At 29.8% G+C, this 15144-nt stretch overlaps 1 protein-coding gene across 1 annotated transcript in view; it reads left to right on the top strand.

Moving 5' to 3' along the window:
• LOC122272226 (calcium-dependent secretion activator-like) overlaps window positions 1-15144 on the top strand; it is a 49171-nt gene that overhangs the window by 13358 nt on the left and 20669 nt on the right. The window contains exons 7-9 of the mRNA XM_087150404.1: window positions 1349-1517; window positions 12278-12307; window positions 12387-12472. Of these exons, the coding sequence (XP_087006530.1) occupies window positions 12460-12472 (13 nt within the window). The 5' untranslated portion in view covers window positions 1349-1517; window positions 12278-12307; window positions 12387-12459. The remainder of the gene's footprint in view (window positions 1-1348; window positions 1518-12277; window positions 12308-12386; window positions 12473-15144) is intronic.

Here is a 15144-nt window from a genome sequence, read left to right as displayed (position 1 = left end):
GATGAAGGTTGACATTGTCGATAACTACTATCCCCACATTGGTGACCCGAACGTGATCATCAAAACAAGACAATACATCGGGGGAAACGAAAGATGAGGGAAGATTGAAATGTTGTTCTACTGAAATAAAATAAGTGCCCTTATCTTAAAATTGTGATAAGGGAGGGAGATATGAAGTGTGGATTGGTTAAAATAAACATTTAAAATCAACGATTTAAATATTTTTTGAATTATTTATTTTAGAGAATCATTTATTATAATTATTATTTTGAGTTATTTATTAGATAATTACTTTTATTTTTTCTTTAAAAAATCACCGTTTTTTTCTGCCTTTTTATTTTTTATTCACTATATTCAATACGAAATAAAATTTATTTTATTAATTTAAGGTATTATCACGCATAGTAACTTACTATAATTATTCCTAGCATAGAAGTTCACAGTTTTTTTCCTTTTGTAATTCTGATATCAGCTTTAATCTTCTGCATAAAAACTTGTGAGTAACTTTATAAGCTAAAAGTATTCAAAATTCGTTCTGCTTATCGTATGCATTGTTTATTTTAAGTCTTCCTTTTAATGATATTTGTTTTCTTGCCTAACAGCTCTAGTTATCAAAAAAAAAAATTTCAAGAGTATGTTTGTAATGCCCAAATGTAAAAGCCCAAAGGAAGAGGGTGCATCAAAAAACTATGCATTGTGTTCTACATTTCAAAGCAGATCCTCGCAGAAAGTCGCGACTTCTGATGCAATTCGGTCTTTGCCATTCAACATCACGAAGTCAGCGTAGTTTTCTTTTCAAGATAAAATATACATCTTCGTAGCTAGTTGCGAAGATCCTCGCATGTTATATTGCTAAATCACAATCCTCTTATATCTGCGGCTTAAATCAGCATTCAGATGCTTGCAAGAAACTACAGCAACTATATAACCATGGCGATGTATCCGTTAAATTGATAGTTTGCGATTTATGACCCAGTCCTAATTATCAGACGATCATTGCTTTTCTATTCGCTGATCCACAGAACGTTATTATTTTAAATCAATTGACATATTGTTTTAAATGAGGATCTGTTTTTCCTAAAAAATTCAAAGTTTCCTGATTTTATAGCTTATAAAATCTAGTAGAATCACCACAAAATATGCTTCTCTTTCATTTCAATTATAAAACGAAAAGAAGAAAAAATTCAAAATTATTTTTTCCGTTTAGTTTTCTCAGAAATATTCATCCCATAATATTAAAATATTGCATGTTATAATGATCTATTAATGAAATTTTTCTACAAAATATATTTTTCTGCATGTAGTAATAAAATAATTGAAAAGCTTAAAAAAAGCACTCTTGTTTCAGTTTGACTGTACGAACACCTTGTCAGATCAAGTGTTGGAGAACGTTTATGTTCAGGTTCACCCCAGTGAAGGTTTTGAAGTGGTCTATTACTCTCCTTGCTCAAAATTACAGTACAGTGCTCCTGGTGCAGCATATGCCTGCATCAGCTTACCCAATGATACTTTAGTTGGTAAGTTTTATTTAATTCTCAATGTTTTTACTAGATCTGCATGCTATATATAATTTGTCATCGATAAGAACCCCCCACCCACCACGAAGTCTGAGGCCATCTGCTGCTATGGAAACAAGAATAGTGCATTTTAGGGAGGGTAGTTTCACTTCACTATAGAGTTAACACAATAGATCAGAGCCATCATCTGTCTTATACAGTGACCTCACAGACCTACTTAAAATAGTTATACCTCGTTACCACAGTCACCGCCACATGGTCTTGGGCTATTCCACGGTAACTTACGTTACATTCACATAAACTTTATTGCATTGAGAACTTAAAAGCAAACAAATAATACGAATACACATATTAAAATAAAGTGATTTCTTAAAATTACAATCAAAACCAGAAGGAATCTAATTAAAATAATAATTATTTTTCAATTTAAACAGTGTAAAAGCCTAAAATTAGTGTGGTAACTTACGTTACCGAAAAAGGAATGGCATAAATTTGCAATATGCTTGAAGGCAAAATTCTGTTCTTATACAAAAGCTTCATGATTAAGATTATATGTATCATTTTTCTGACATGTTTAAATATTTCTTATGCCTAGATTTAAGATTTTATTTCAAAAGTTAAATTAAATATAATTTTTTAAGTGGGCAACTTACGTTACAGTAACTTACGTTACGAAATTCACTTTGTATCAAACTTTTATCAAATAATGTGCAAATACAAATTAAGTTGTTTAAACAGTATAGTGCAAGGGAGAAAAAGTGTACATGAAGTTAATTCAGATACTTTTGATTCACACATAACTGCAAACTTATTAAGTCCTCTGTTATTAACTAGTACAGGGGGCTCAATTCTTTTCACCATGCTTTCGTTCTGGTAGAATATTTCATCCCTTTTTTCTGGCGTCCTGCAGTGGACTGATCGTTAAAAAACGGTTCCCAGCAGATCAGCGAAGTCAAGCATCACTGGCTACGGTCAGTGTGCGGGTGGGTGACCACTTGGATCAGTTTGCGTAGGGACCGAGGGTGTTGCGGTATTGGTCCTCGTTAAACTGTGCTACCGTAAAGTGCTCGACTTCGCGTGCAGGTCGTCGGGCTACCGAAGCGGGGGTGCCATCCCCTCCGCAGAGGATCAAAATTGTGATGGCATGTCTTCGGATCATCCTCCGGGATGTTTCCCAGACCATCGCCAATAGCCCATTGTGCAGCTCTAGTGCGACGTAAATTAACAACAACAACCCTTTTTTCTGGCCATTTACAATAGATTCCTACAGCAGCCATTACATTGACTTTAGATTCTTGCTCTGCAACAGACATTACCACACCAGGATATAACATGTCCTCCTATCTAACCATATATCAACCCTCAGCATTTATCTTGCATTCATCATTTTCTTTTTCAGCATCTTTCACTAAAAAAAACTCTTCTGGTATGCCTTCTTGTACTCTTAAATTGTGGATCTGTTTAATATTTTTAATCTGTGGAGATTTTGAGAATAGACTAGACACTCCACTCATCTGTTCTAGAGACTCGCACTCAGCTGTTTTTTCTAAACATAAAATAAATTTCGAAAGAATTTCGAAAGATGGAACATTATAAATTTTGCTGAAGGCTTCCTTAGTCAATCCGAACTTTTCATGATTCTTACAAAGACAAACATTGCCTGGAAGTTTGCTACTAAGCAAGACATGCTTTGGACGGAGCTGAAAGAATTTAGTTTTTCCAGTTTTGCATTCTGGATTTTCTTCCATAAACATTTGGTGCATTTCTTGAACTGAATGATGAAGATGCCGTGCTTGTACTTTTTTTTTGCTACCATTAGCATCTCTAATTATAACTACATCCTTAACTCCCGGTGCCTGTTGAAAGATTTCGTTCGATTTTGAAAACGTATGAATGCCAACACCCAAATTAATAACTAAAAGCAAGAGTTTCATTAAAATTAATATCTTAAGGCAATGATAATTTATTTAAACTTTAAGTATTGTAACTGGATACATCTTATTTAGTTTGTATGCCAATTTTCAAGAGCAATAAACTCATTTCACATTGGTAACTTACATTGCATGCATGTCAGTAACTTACGTTACACATATTGAATGGGGCACAAAACAATAAATAAGTAATATTTGAAAAGAAAACTATTGCTGCTTATTTAGTGTTAGCCTCTGAGGAAGAAAAAATATTATTCTTACTTTTGTATCACTTGTCCTTTTTTACACATAAAAACTTTTTCTAGTTTTTGGTAACTTACGTTACATGCATTAATGTTTAGTTGAAATTTATATAATTAAGTGAATTTAACAACAAAAACTTATTTTAAAACTGCACAACAATTCTATTAAGTGTAATAAACAATATTTATTCTTTGGAACATTTTGAAATTAAAATAATGTTAACTTACTGATTTTCAAAATCTGACCATGTTCTTCACCCAAATCAGAACAAGCAAATGCCAATGTTCAATGGGCTACCAACACTAAAAAACTAAATTCTCAAAAAAAATCATTATAAATTATCAAACTTCAAACCTTTCTAATTCAGAAAACATCCAAAATGACAACATTATTCTTATTTGAATTTTCCAATGCTTTTCCCCTTTTTCATGGAATTGCCCTCTAGATGAATGACTCGGAGATTTCTTACTTTTGGCAAATTGTATGCAGTGGTGCTAAATATTACAATTTCATAGTCTATTACAGTCTAACGGTTGAGTTGTAAAAATTATGGTTTTTAAGAGTTTACGTAATGTTATTCTTAAACAAACTTAAAAACTTCGGGGAAAAAACTTATTCTTTAAAATAAGTTTTTTTCCCTTAACTACCAAAAACTAATCCTATCAAGTTCTAATTGAATAGTAATTTTTTTCTACTCTTTGAACAATTCTAAAAACAATTTTAAAAAAATAGAAAATTGATTTCATAGAAATAAAAACATAGCTGCCAACTCTACTGGATTTTGCCAGTTTCTCCTGGTCTACTGGTTTATTTAATATTCTAATGGTTTTTGTACATCATTGAAAAATTTCCTAGAATTGAGCAAGTTTCCTGAAAAAAATCCCTATTTAAATAGAATTTTTGCACAGATTGTGGCTTACTAGAAAATTAAATAAGTATAACATAATTAAGTATATTAGGGATGAGGATTCTCTTTTTAAATTAATTGAAAAATTCTTTCAACTATCTTTGAATTAAATGCCTTTAAATATTCAAAATCATGTATAAACATAATACATAGTATTTAAAGTATATTTAATGTCAATCATAACTGTAAAATATTGCAGTTCTATTTTGATTACTATAAAAAAAATCCCTTAAATTCCTTATGTGTAAAATATTTCGTACATTATGCAGCAATTATCTTGAAGTTTATATTTCGTAAAGTATACCGGGTTTTTTCCTATCAATGTTGACAGATTTGTAAAGAAAAGAAATCTCATCTTTCCAACAAGATAGTCCAAAATTTATCTTCTCTCCTATTAGAAAAGCAAAAAGACGTTAAAATAAATCTTAAATGTTGAGAGCAAAAATATTTTAATGGCTCAAATGATGATAAAAAAGGTAATAATGGCTAGTTCTAATTTAACCAAGAAAATAGAACATTGATTCTAAGAAATCAATTTAATTTTACAATGAAGCAAAGTTGCAGTAATGTATAATTTAATACTCTTAACTAAATGTTACAAGGATGCCACTCCATAGCGTCAAAATACGGGGAATTTAAAAATTATCTGAAATAACAGGAAAAAATGCAGATTTTTTTTTTCCTTACAAACTGGGAAAAGCAAGGAATTTTAGTTCTTATTTTCGTCTTTTAAAAAATGGTGCCCACTTAAAGCGTTATCTGTGAGTTATTTAAGTATGTTCAGCTGTTCCTTTTTTTGCTCTAAATTTTTCCCTCAATTAAAGTTAGTATAGTTAACCCAACACAGTAATTGTGTTTCCTCTTAATGTATTGCGTATAATATGCACAGGGAAAGCACAAGGAATTCGTTTTCCAGATTTGAGGAGCAACCCTGTGTTACCTTTTTTTTTTAATTTAATAGTAAATTTTTGCATAATTTCATATTATATATCTATATAAAATACACACCTCAAATTTGTATTAATTTGAATTCTGTGAAAGTTAAATGTTAAACAAAATTATTTAAAGCAATGAAAAAGCAAAATATTATATGCCATTCTGAGTTTGAGCCCTGTTAATAGGGAAAAGTAAAGTCTTTTTATGTTAAGAAAATGAGCAGTCACGTTTTCACCAATTTTTATTCATCAAAATTGAGAAGTTTATCCATTAATAATGGCATCACAAAGAAACACATTCCCTATTCATCATGAACTTCACATTGTGCATCCCTCACAATAGTACCTTCTTCTCAGCAAAGCAGATCCAAAAAGTCTATTTTGTAACATTTCTGGTGGTCAGACTGAAGTATTATGGGACCTACAAAACTAACCTGTCCTAACTCCAACATTTTCAAAATCGAAGTGTTTTTGTTGCTCCTAACCCACACTTAAGCGATCCATTATTGGCGAGTTATTGAGAAATGATTTTCTCTCTCTGAAATATTTGTCAGAAACTAGTTATTTTATTAGGATTATTTAAATTCATAAAATGTTTTTGAATTTTGTTGCTTTTATGCTCGTAAATTAAAAACTTTAAACAATTAAAAAAATAATTTTTATTACTGCACAGATCTTAATTATGAGTTTTTTTTTTTTTGAAAAGTGATTAAAAATATTTTAAAGGGTATTTTTCGCATTGTTCTATTCAACGTTTTCACAATTCATTCAACCACAATCTATTTCGGCATACTATCAGTCCATAGCTTATCGGTGAAAGCACCCATTATTTTACATGCTTGATAAAATACTGGGGAGTCCGCATATACAGCTCTGCTGCAGTTTGCATGATATTATCAATTTCAGGCTCCATTCCCCCCCCCACCAATATTGAACCACAAAATTTCTTGATCGTTTTATAATGGCTAATATAATCGAGAAAAGAGTTATTTTTCGGAAACTTGTTATTTTAGCAGGATCATGTAAAGTCAAATTATTTTGCGTTTTGTTAATGTACATAGAGCTTAAAAATATTTTTTGCGTGCTTAAAGTACTTAAAAGGTGCTTATTTTTTGTTGAACGATTAGGCTACGCACCAGTTTTGCAGTTCATACTTCGTTTAAAAAATTTCGTTTTAAATAATAACTATTTTAGCTATTTCATTGTTTTCGTATAATATTAAAAACTGTTAATCAGCGCTGCCACTCCACAGGTAAAATACAGGGGATTTAAAAAATCAGCTGAAATAGCAGGAAAAGGCAGGAAATTTTGGTATTTTTCCTTACAAACTGGGAATTTTATTTCCTTTTAAAAAATTCAGTCCTCTCAAAACTCAGTCTATGGGATATTTAAAGATGATAATTCAGCTATATTATATTATTTCTTTTTCTATAGCATTATCTGTTTTATGTTTAGTTGTTTCTTAATTCTCCAAGTTTTATAGCAACTAAAACTGGCATCTTTATCCTAATATAGTTCACAAGAACATAGTGAATGCGTATATCCTCTTAATATGTTGTGCATAATATGTGCAGGGGAAACATAGGGATTTTTTTTACAGATATGAGTGGCAACTCTGTTAATACTTTTTATCAGATAATTTTGCTTGCAAATGTTTTAAAGAAAAAGAAGAAAAAAAGCTTATATAAATTTAACAAAAATCCAATAAAATCCAATAAATGCAATTTTTTTGCTAAATTCAAACTTTATTAATATTTTTTTAAATTTATTTATTAATATTATAATTTATTAATTTAAATTTATTTATAATCTAAAAAACCTTTTGAAATAATAATAATTTCATATGAAATCTAATTGTTTCCCATGCATTTTGCGAAATAGATTGTTTTTATGATGAGGTTAGATCATAAAATTGATCTGTATTTTGTTATACAATACATCATAGTTTTAGTAAAAATTTTAATTTCGTGCTGCATGAAATTTCTGGTTTTTGCAATATAATGAAAGCTTCTAAGTTTATTTTTTTCTGACGAAAGGGGAGGAAGGTAATAAGCAATGCTTATGAAAGATACTAAATGTTCCTTCATTTTTATAAACTAACGACTTCCTACAATGAACCAATGTTGCACCCTTGCTTCCGGGCTGATCGTAGGATGTTTTCGTGGTTTCCTACTCCATATATCACAAATGTGGGTTAGTTCCATTAAAAAGTCCTTCCAGAAGGCTAGTTTGCCCCAATGCTTGACCGCATATTGGAGCTGACATTCGCTACGGATTCAATGCTCAAGGCCGGCTAGAAAATAAAAAGGGCTGATGTTTAAAGATAAAATATTGTGTTTTATGTGTCAAAAGTTATCTATAACTTATTTTGTTATTTTGCCAATTATCGCGGGCTAACGTTTAAAGGTAAAATGCAAATTTGTAGTATTAGGGTCATAAATGGTATCGGTAGGGAAGGGAATTTCTTTTCCATTGCGCCAACGTGATTTTCTTTGACAATTTTATTTTATAACCGTCGTAGAACAGCAGACCCGATTTTGGATTTGCGATTACCAACGTTCAACGACGTAGCCTTTTAATTTTGAACCTCAACTAGAGGACACGCGACAATAAAGTATTGGAAGAAATTTGCCTTTAAGGAGGACTTTTTTATAGAACTAACACGCATTTGCATTACACTGAGAGGAAAACCACGAAAACCTTCCACGGTTAATCTGACGGCAAGGGTACTCTAACCGATGATCCTTCTGCCACTGAGGATATTTTTTGCCAGCACTAGGGTCGATGCATGCTGGGTGAGGATTTCGAATCGACCAGTCATCACAGGAACTCGCACCATTTTCACCTCATTGAAAGACAAGCGCTCTATACCCTAAACCATCATGGCATTTCAACTATATCTTACATATTGCCTTTAAATATACCTATTGTGCAATTTCTTTTTAATTTTTTCCTTTAATAGTAATATATTAAAACACGATATGAATAACTGGAGCTGTGAGTAATAATTAAGTATAAAACTATATTTTGTAAGAGTAAAAAGTTGGTAATGTGTAAAAGCTAACATGAGAAAAAAATACTTAATAGATCAGATCTTTGTAATTCATTTATTACGTTCCTTGCCAGCCACTTATCGAAACAAGAAATTTCAACTCTCTTTAAAAATAAAAAAAAGAATTTAAGTTCCTTTTTTCAAAGTGTTTACTAGTTTTGATATAAAGTTTTTCATACAGTAAAGTGTTATATTAACTAATTAACACGCATAAACGTTACTCATTAATTTCGTGGATTATTGTTCCGAACTATAAGGCTATGAATTTTTAACAAAAAGAGCACAAGAGGTTGTTTTTCAAGAAACGATGTGTTCGAATTCAGAAATTGAACTTAATCGGTTTTCGAAAAAGAAAAAAAAGACCATATTCCAGAATATTTAAAAAAATTGAAGTATCTAGGACTTTCTAGTTCTTTAAATTCCTTTTAGGCCATATTAAGAAAATAAAAAAATCTTAGCTTGAATTTTAAATAACGTAAATGAAAATTGCTAGTAGCTGATTAGCGTTAAATGCATGTTTGTCGTTAAATGCATGTAGCGTTGAACTGCTAGTAGCGTTAAATGCATGTTTTTATTAAATTCAAGTTGAAATTCATGTATGGACAATGATTTGTATGGAATTTTGAAATTGGATGCAATTTTAAGCCCACAATATAACAATAGCAAAATTATATTTTTTAAATGGGGAAAAATATACTGAAATTTAGTCATAAAGGATTTTTATTTGAAGGGACAATTTTTGAAAGTATTTTCGTATTTTGCAATATTTTTGTGTTGAGCTTTTATTATAATTTTTAATTTTCACAAATTATGTCTAAATTTTCACAAAATGAGTACCTCATTAAAAAACCAGACAGACCCCTGATTACACTTTATATGTCACCTTGTTTGAATTTAAAGGATCTACCAGATCATGACTTGTATTAAATCTGTAATTTTTGCAAGATAACAATGTAATATTATATAAAGGAATTTAGTTGTCAGATTTTTTTTTTTAACTTTCTTAAACTGTCCTACTTTTTGATGTATGGTTCGAATTTTTACCTTTTCTGCCTGTGTGGACTCAGTCAATAGCTTGTGTAAAGTTTCAATTGTAAGTAAATGAGAAAATAAACAGGAAGCGTAGAGTTTTTAAAAATTGCTTATTTTTAATAAACGCTTCTTAAAAGCTGTCAAAAGTGCTTAATTTTCTATGTTTCAAAATGAGATTTTTTTTTCTTCGCTGCGTTGATTTCAATTTTCAAAAAACTACGGATTTTTAAATTTTATGGCAATTAATTTTATAACTTTCATGTTTGTGTGGCAATTGCACTAAATTGTCGCATTTGGTTATAATCATCCACACGGAATGTTTCAAAATGTTTTAGAATATGTAACTTTTGAAACATATCCAACACATCAAGGAGGAAGATGAAAAAAATCATCAATATTTCCCTCATTTTTATTTTACTGTCCTCACTCAAAGTTTTTAACATTATGAAATCACCCTTCCCCTAGCCTTTGTTTGGATATGACTCTGATTCTGGTATATATATCTGAGTTATTGTAAGTCCTCGTATAGTCAATCTTTCACTCCCACTCCTTTTTTGCTTGAGATAGTAAACATTTTTTGAGGGGAAAGTATAGAATGTATGTAAGCAGTTTGTAAATAATAATTTTTCATTATAATGATAGCCGAATTTCTGACAGAAAATTGTCAATATCTGAACATAGGCAGTATGATTTTGTTAAAGAAAATTTCTTGAATTTTTCTTAGTTTGTTTTTGACTCATATCATGGTTTGATACTAACATTATTTGTTTCGAATGTTTTTTTTTTTAAATCCAGTGTCATGCTCATTTTAAGGTTTAGAAAAATTACCAAATTACTTCTGTGTTTTTAAAAGTAATTCTCTAATAAAAAATGCCCAAGAGAAGCATACCTTAAATGTTCTTAAAATGAAATAAGAAAAAAAATAAATCCTTTGTAATGAAATAAAAATATTAATCTGAGACATGGTTTCTATTCTGAAACTTCATATAACATACAATTGTATTTAAACAGTTGAAAAAATGAGATGCAATTTGCATTCAAATTTGAAATTAATATGAAGATCTAAAATAGCAAAAGACTAAAGAAAGGAAAATTATTTTGATACAAGTGCACCGTCAAACATAGTTCATAAATAAACTTCCACAAACTATGTTTTTAAGCTTAATTTAGAAATATGAATTCATTTATGATTTGTAAAATTATTTTCTCTAGCAACTGTGTTTATAATATTTTCATGAACTTTAAAGCCTGCTACAATTGTCAAAGAATTGGAGTTTTCTTTTCTTCTGAATTTCCTTTTTATGTTTCTCAAATTTTCTATTAATTTCCATTTTTATTTTGAAATTTCTTTGTTAAAAAGCATGCATTTTAATTTTTTTTAAAATTTTTTTAATTAATTTATTTCTCATAGGCTAACATTAGATTACTAAAAATTGCATTTCATAAATTAATTAGAAGAATATTAAACGTCACAAATATTGACACAGTATTTAAATTATTTTTATTTTAAGTATTTCACAAATTGCTTATTTCTTGAAGAAAAAAAGGGAAAATAAAGGCATTTAACATTCATTTTAAAAACGAAAATAGTTTGGTTTTCTATAATAACAATAATGCATTATAAAGTTATTAATTTAAATTAAATCCTTTAGGAACAAAAAAAAAGTTAAAGAATATTCATATCACATTATGTATAAGAAGAAAGCTTATTATAGCTTTGTATGGATTTGAATTGGCATAAGTGCAACAATACATTAATAGTTATTATGCATAATCTTGAAAGTTATCTGTTTACATAAATTTGTTACAAATAACATTTAAACTGGTTGTTTTTACAATTACGTAACAAAGTATTTCTTTTCCTCTATTATTAGAGGGTCTTCTTGATTTTAAGTGCCATTTTAGTGTGTGTGATGCGTCTCTTTCAGTTTTTAGCAAAATTGTGAAAATGTCTGTTAAAAAAATCTAAAAAAAAATTTCTAAGAGCATATGTAATAAAGAGCATATGTAATAAATAATTTGTACATGTTTTACATATAAATGTGCATGCTTTAAATGAATGATGTTTGATGTTAAATGCATTTGTTGAATTCAACTTTTTAGTTGCATACCTGAGTATTGCAAGTAGCGTATCTTTTACTTCAAGTATAACAGTTACTGATTTTCAAACTAATTATCAAATGTAAAATTCCTTGTTAACTTGTATATTTTTTACACTCCTTTGTAAATTCAAGTTTCTAAAGTTTCTAAATGGAATTTGTGAAACATTTTCGTTTGATTGGAATGTGAGACACATAGAAATGTTTCCTCTGGCTACAAAAAGAAAGCGCTACAGTAAATTCTACCTCAATTCTTATTATTAAATTCTATTCTCAATTCTATCTATTTATTATGATTTCTACTAAAACTGCAGGATATCTGGTTATACGCTTAAACTTTTTATATGGATGTTAGCATCACTTCTTTTAGTATTAATTAAAAAATGGATTTAAAATATATTTTTTTCAAAAAAAAGTTTTTAAATTTAAAAAGGAATATAAAATTTAAATTACGCATTATTATGCCAACATATATGTATTTCAAATTATTTTCTCGAAATGGTTTTGACATTTTTTAATGTTATATTTAATGCTATAAACTTTTATTATTGTTTATTTTAGGTGAAAGGGAAGTTTGGTAAATTAGTTAAGGTAATTCAAACATTTATTTAATTTGATCTTAATTGTCTATGAATTGTATCGTATTATATTAATTTTATTTCATTTCCAGGCTGTTGTCTGTTCATTACCAGTTGAAGATGTTGTGTTATCGGAATCTAAAAAGCTGTTGATTAGACTGTGTAATGAAATCAATAGGTATTGTTTTAATAATGCTCCATTATGTTATTAATTATATTTATTTTAAGATATTCCCTTTATTGCTGTAGCTTTTTGCATTGTTTTTGTAATCAGTTTATTTTACTTATACTGTTTTAAATTTAGTGAGGCATGTAATTTTTACATTAAATCGTGAACTTCAGAAAATAAATGATTTATGTTCTGACAAAAATTTATTGGAATTCTGTTCTAAAATTTAAATTTTGCTCATCATCATCAATGGCTCGACAGCCCAGGGTGGACCTTAGCCTTCTCAAGAAGTTTTTTCTTGGCTAACCTTTTTCCTGCTAGCGTTTTCCAGTATATAGTTTTTGAGACAGAAAGTTTTTTTTTTCTGGGCCATCTATCCATCTCAGATTTTCTAGATAGATTCCAAATTCTCAAGATAGATTCTAGATAAATACACAAGTGGGCAACCTTTGTGCTAAAATACAAACTAAGGCAAACAACGGTAAAGAGCACAAAAATATTGCAAAAATACTTCATCATTGCAACACTGTTGCACTGATGAAGGTTGCCCTTTGAGCATCCAAAACAGCTGTCTGTATTTCATAAATATTTTTGTGCTCTTTATCGTTGTTTGCCTTAGTTTGTAGATTCTAGATAGACTATAATCTATCCATCTCGTGTGCCGACTGGTCTGGCATTGAAAACTCTTTTCGTGGTACGGTCTTCATCCATTCTGATAACATGTCCTGCCCATTTTATTCTTTGCTGTTTAATATAGTTAATAATGTCAGGTTCATTACATGATAGCTCTAGATTTGGTCTCGTGAGCCACACACCATTTTTTTGAATTCCTCGGTGAGAGGCCGACATATGAGGATGTTGTTTTCCTCTAATAGCGTAAATTATTTAATTTTCTGCTAATTTTTGCCGCTGGGGGCTGTTATTTTTGTTTTCAGATTATTATGTCATTTTTAATTGTGTAACAGATATTATTACTATTACGACTTTGATTTATCATAAAATGAGTAGTCACTGAGGCTATTAAAGTTTTTTCATTTGCTTTTTTAATGTTTTTTAATGTCCTTTGTTTCTTTCTCGTGTGAGTATGCAATGCTGTTTAAACTTAGCTGTAGTTGATTTTTCCGAATATTTTTTTTCTTTTTGAAGCAGTACAAGCGTAAATGTTAAAAATATGCAGATGATAAGTACTCGGTGCATTTGCATTTCATGTATTTTGTATTTGTTATCAGTATAATGATTTAAAACCACAAACCAACAAAAAGGAAAGCTTTGTTTAATGCTGGTTGTCATTAAGATGGAAGCATAAGAATCTAGAAATATGAGATATGATGTTTGGAAATGCGTGATTTTTAGAACATTTGGGTGCTGAGTTATTGTTTTTGAAGTGAAAGATCTGTGGTTTGGTTATTTTAAAGATTATAATTTTGAATATTTTTTTTTTCCTTTGCAAAATTTGCTTGATCTTTAATAAGATAATTTATTTTTTCATTATGAATTAAAGCGTCATATGTTTTTTCTAAAAATTTATTTTTGTAACCCTTGTTGAACAGCCAACCCAATTTTGGGTTTACGACTGCTAATATTCATTTCCGCAACCTTTTAATTTTGAACCCAATGCAGGAGACAAGGGAACTCATAGATCGGAGAAATTTACCGAGGTCTTTTTGATGGAACTAGCCCGTATTTGCTTTACATAGAGAGGAAAACCACGAAAACCTCCCATGGTTAGCCTGACGACAAGGGGACTCTTACCCCGAGCCATTACAGCTTGCTAAATAATTTTTGTATTTTTTGTAAAATATGAATACATACTTCTTTTCTGCATCTTTGGTGTGTTTTATTATTAAAGAATTTACAAAATGATGATGCAAGAAAAATATTTACTCAAAAGCAAATAACAATTAGTTTTGTTTTAAAAAATATGCGTGATTTTTTAACCCTAAAGCTTATTTTCTCTTGCATTAATAATCATTTTTAATTTTATTCACTGTATAATGGAAGAATATATTGTTCTTGAGTTGGCTCCAGTTCCAACTTGTTCTGATTGATACTTTATTGCAGCGATTCTCAACCTGTGGGGCGCGCCCCCGTAGGGGCGCGCGAGCATACCAGAGGGGTGGCGCGAGAATATTCAAGAGAAAGTATTATTTAAAAAAATTGATTAACTGGATGAAAGGAAAACGCACATATACATAGAAAACAAAATACATTTTGACATATTTAATAACTTATTAAAGTGAAACAACTTATTAAATCTAAATTTAAGGTGGGGAGCCAATGGTGGCTTGGCCTTAAGGATTTTTTTATAATTTTCTGATTAAGTCTGTGTATCTGAATTTTTTCTGTAACATCTTACACCTATCTCTAATATATATCACGTATACTTTTAATTGTAAAATAAAATTATAGTACAATTTTAAAATTTTAGCTTCTGCACCTAAGGTTTCGCACAGGTTCCGAAGGTGAGTCATGTTTTTAAATCACTTTTTCACTTACTCAAATTATCTTTAGAAAAACACTTGGACTGGCAAACTTCTTTTGAAAAGGCATTTTAAGTGTCTTGCTGGTAGGAACAAGTTTCCCGACTTTAAAAAAGATATTTGTTTTCAGAGTGTATAATTTGTTTATTGATTTTACTTTGATAGTCCTTGTGTGAAGTCACTAGCGATTCTTTTGAGTTC

This window comes from Parasteatoda tepidariorum, chromosome 1 (genome assembly GCF_982258835.1).
Source record: "Parasteatoda tepidariorum strain Cologne lab strain chromosome 1, Ptep-v5.0, whole genome shotgun sequence".
NCBI lineage: Eukaryota > Metazoa > Arthropoda > Arachnida > Araneae > Theridiidae > Parasteatoda > Parasteatoda tepidariorum.
The sequence above is the reverse complement of the archived record's forward strand: the minus strand, read 5'-3'. Positions and strand labels throughout refer to the sequence as shown.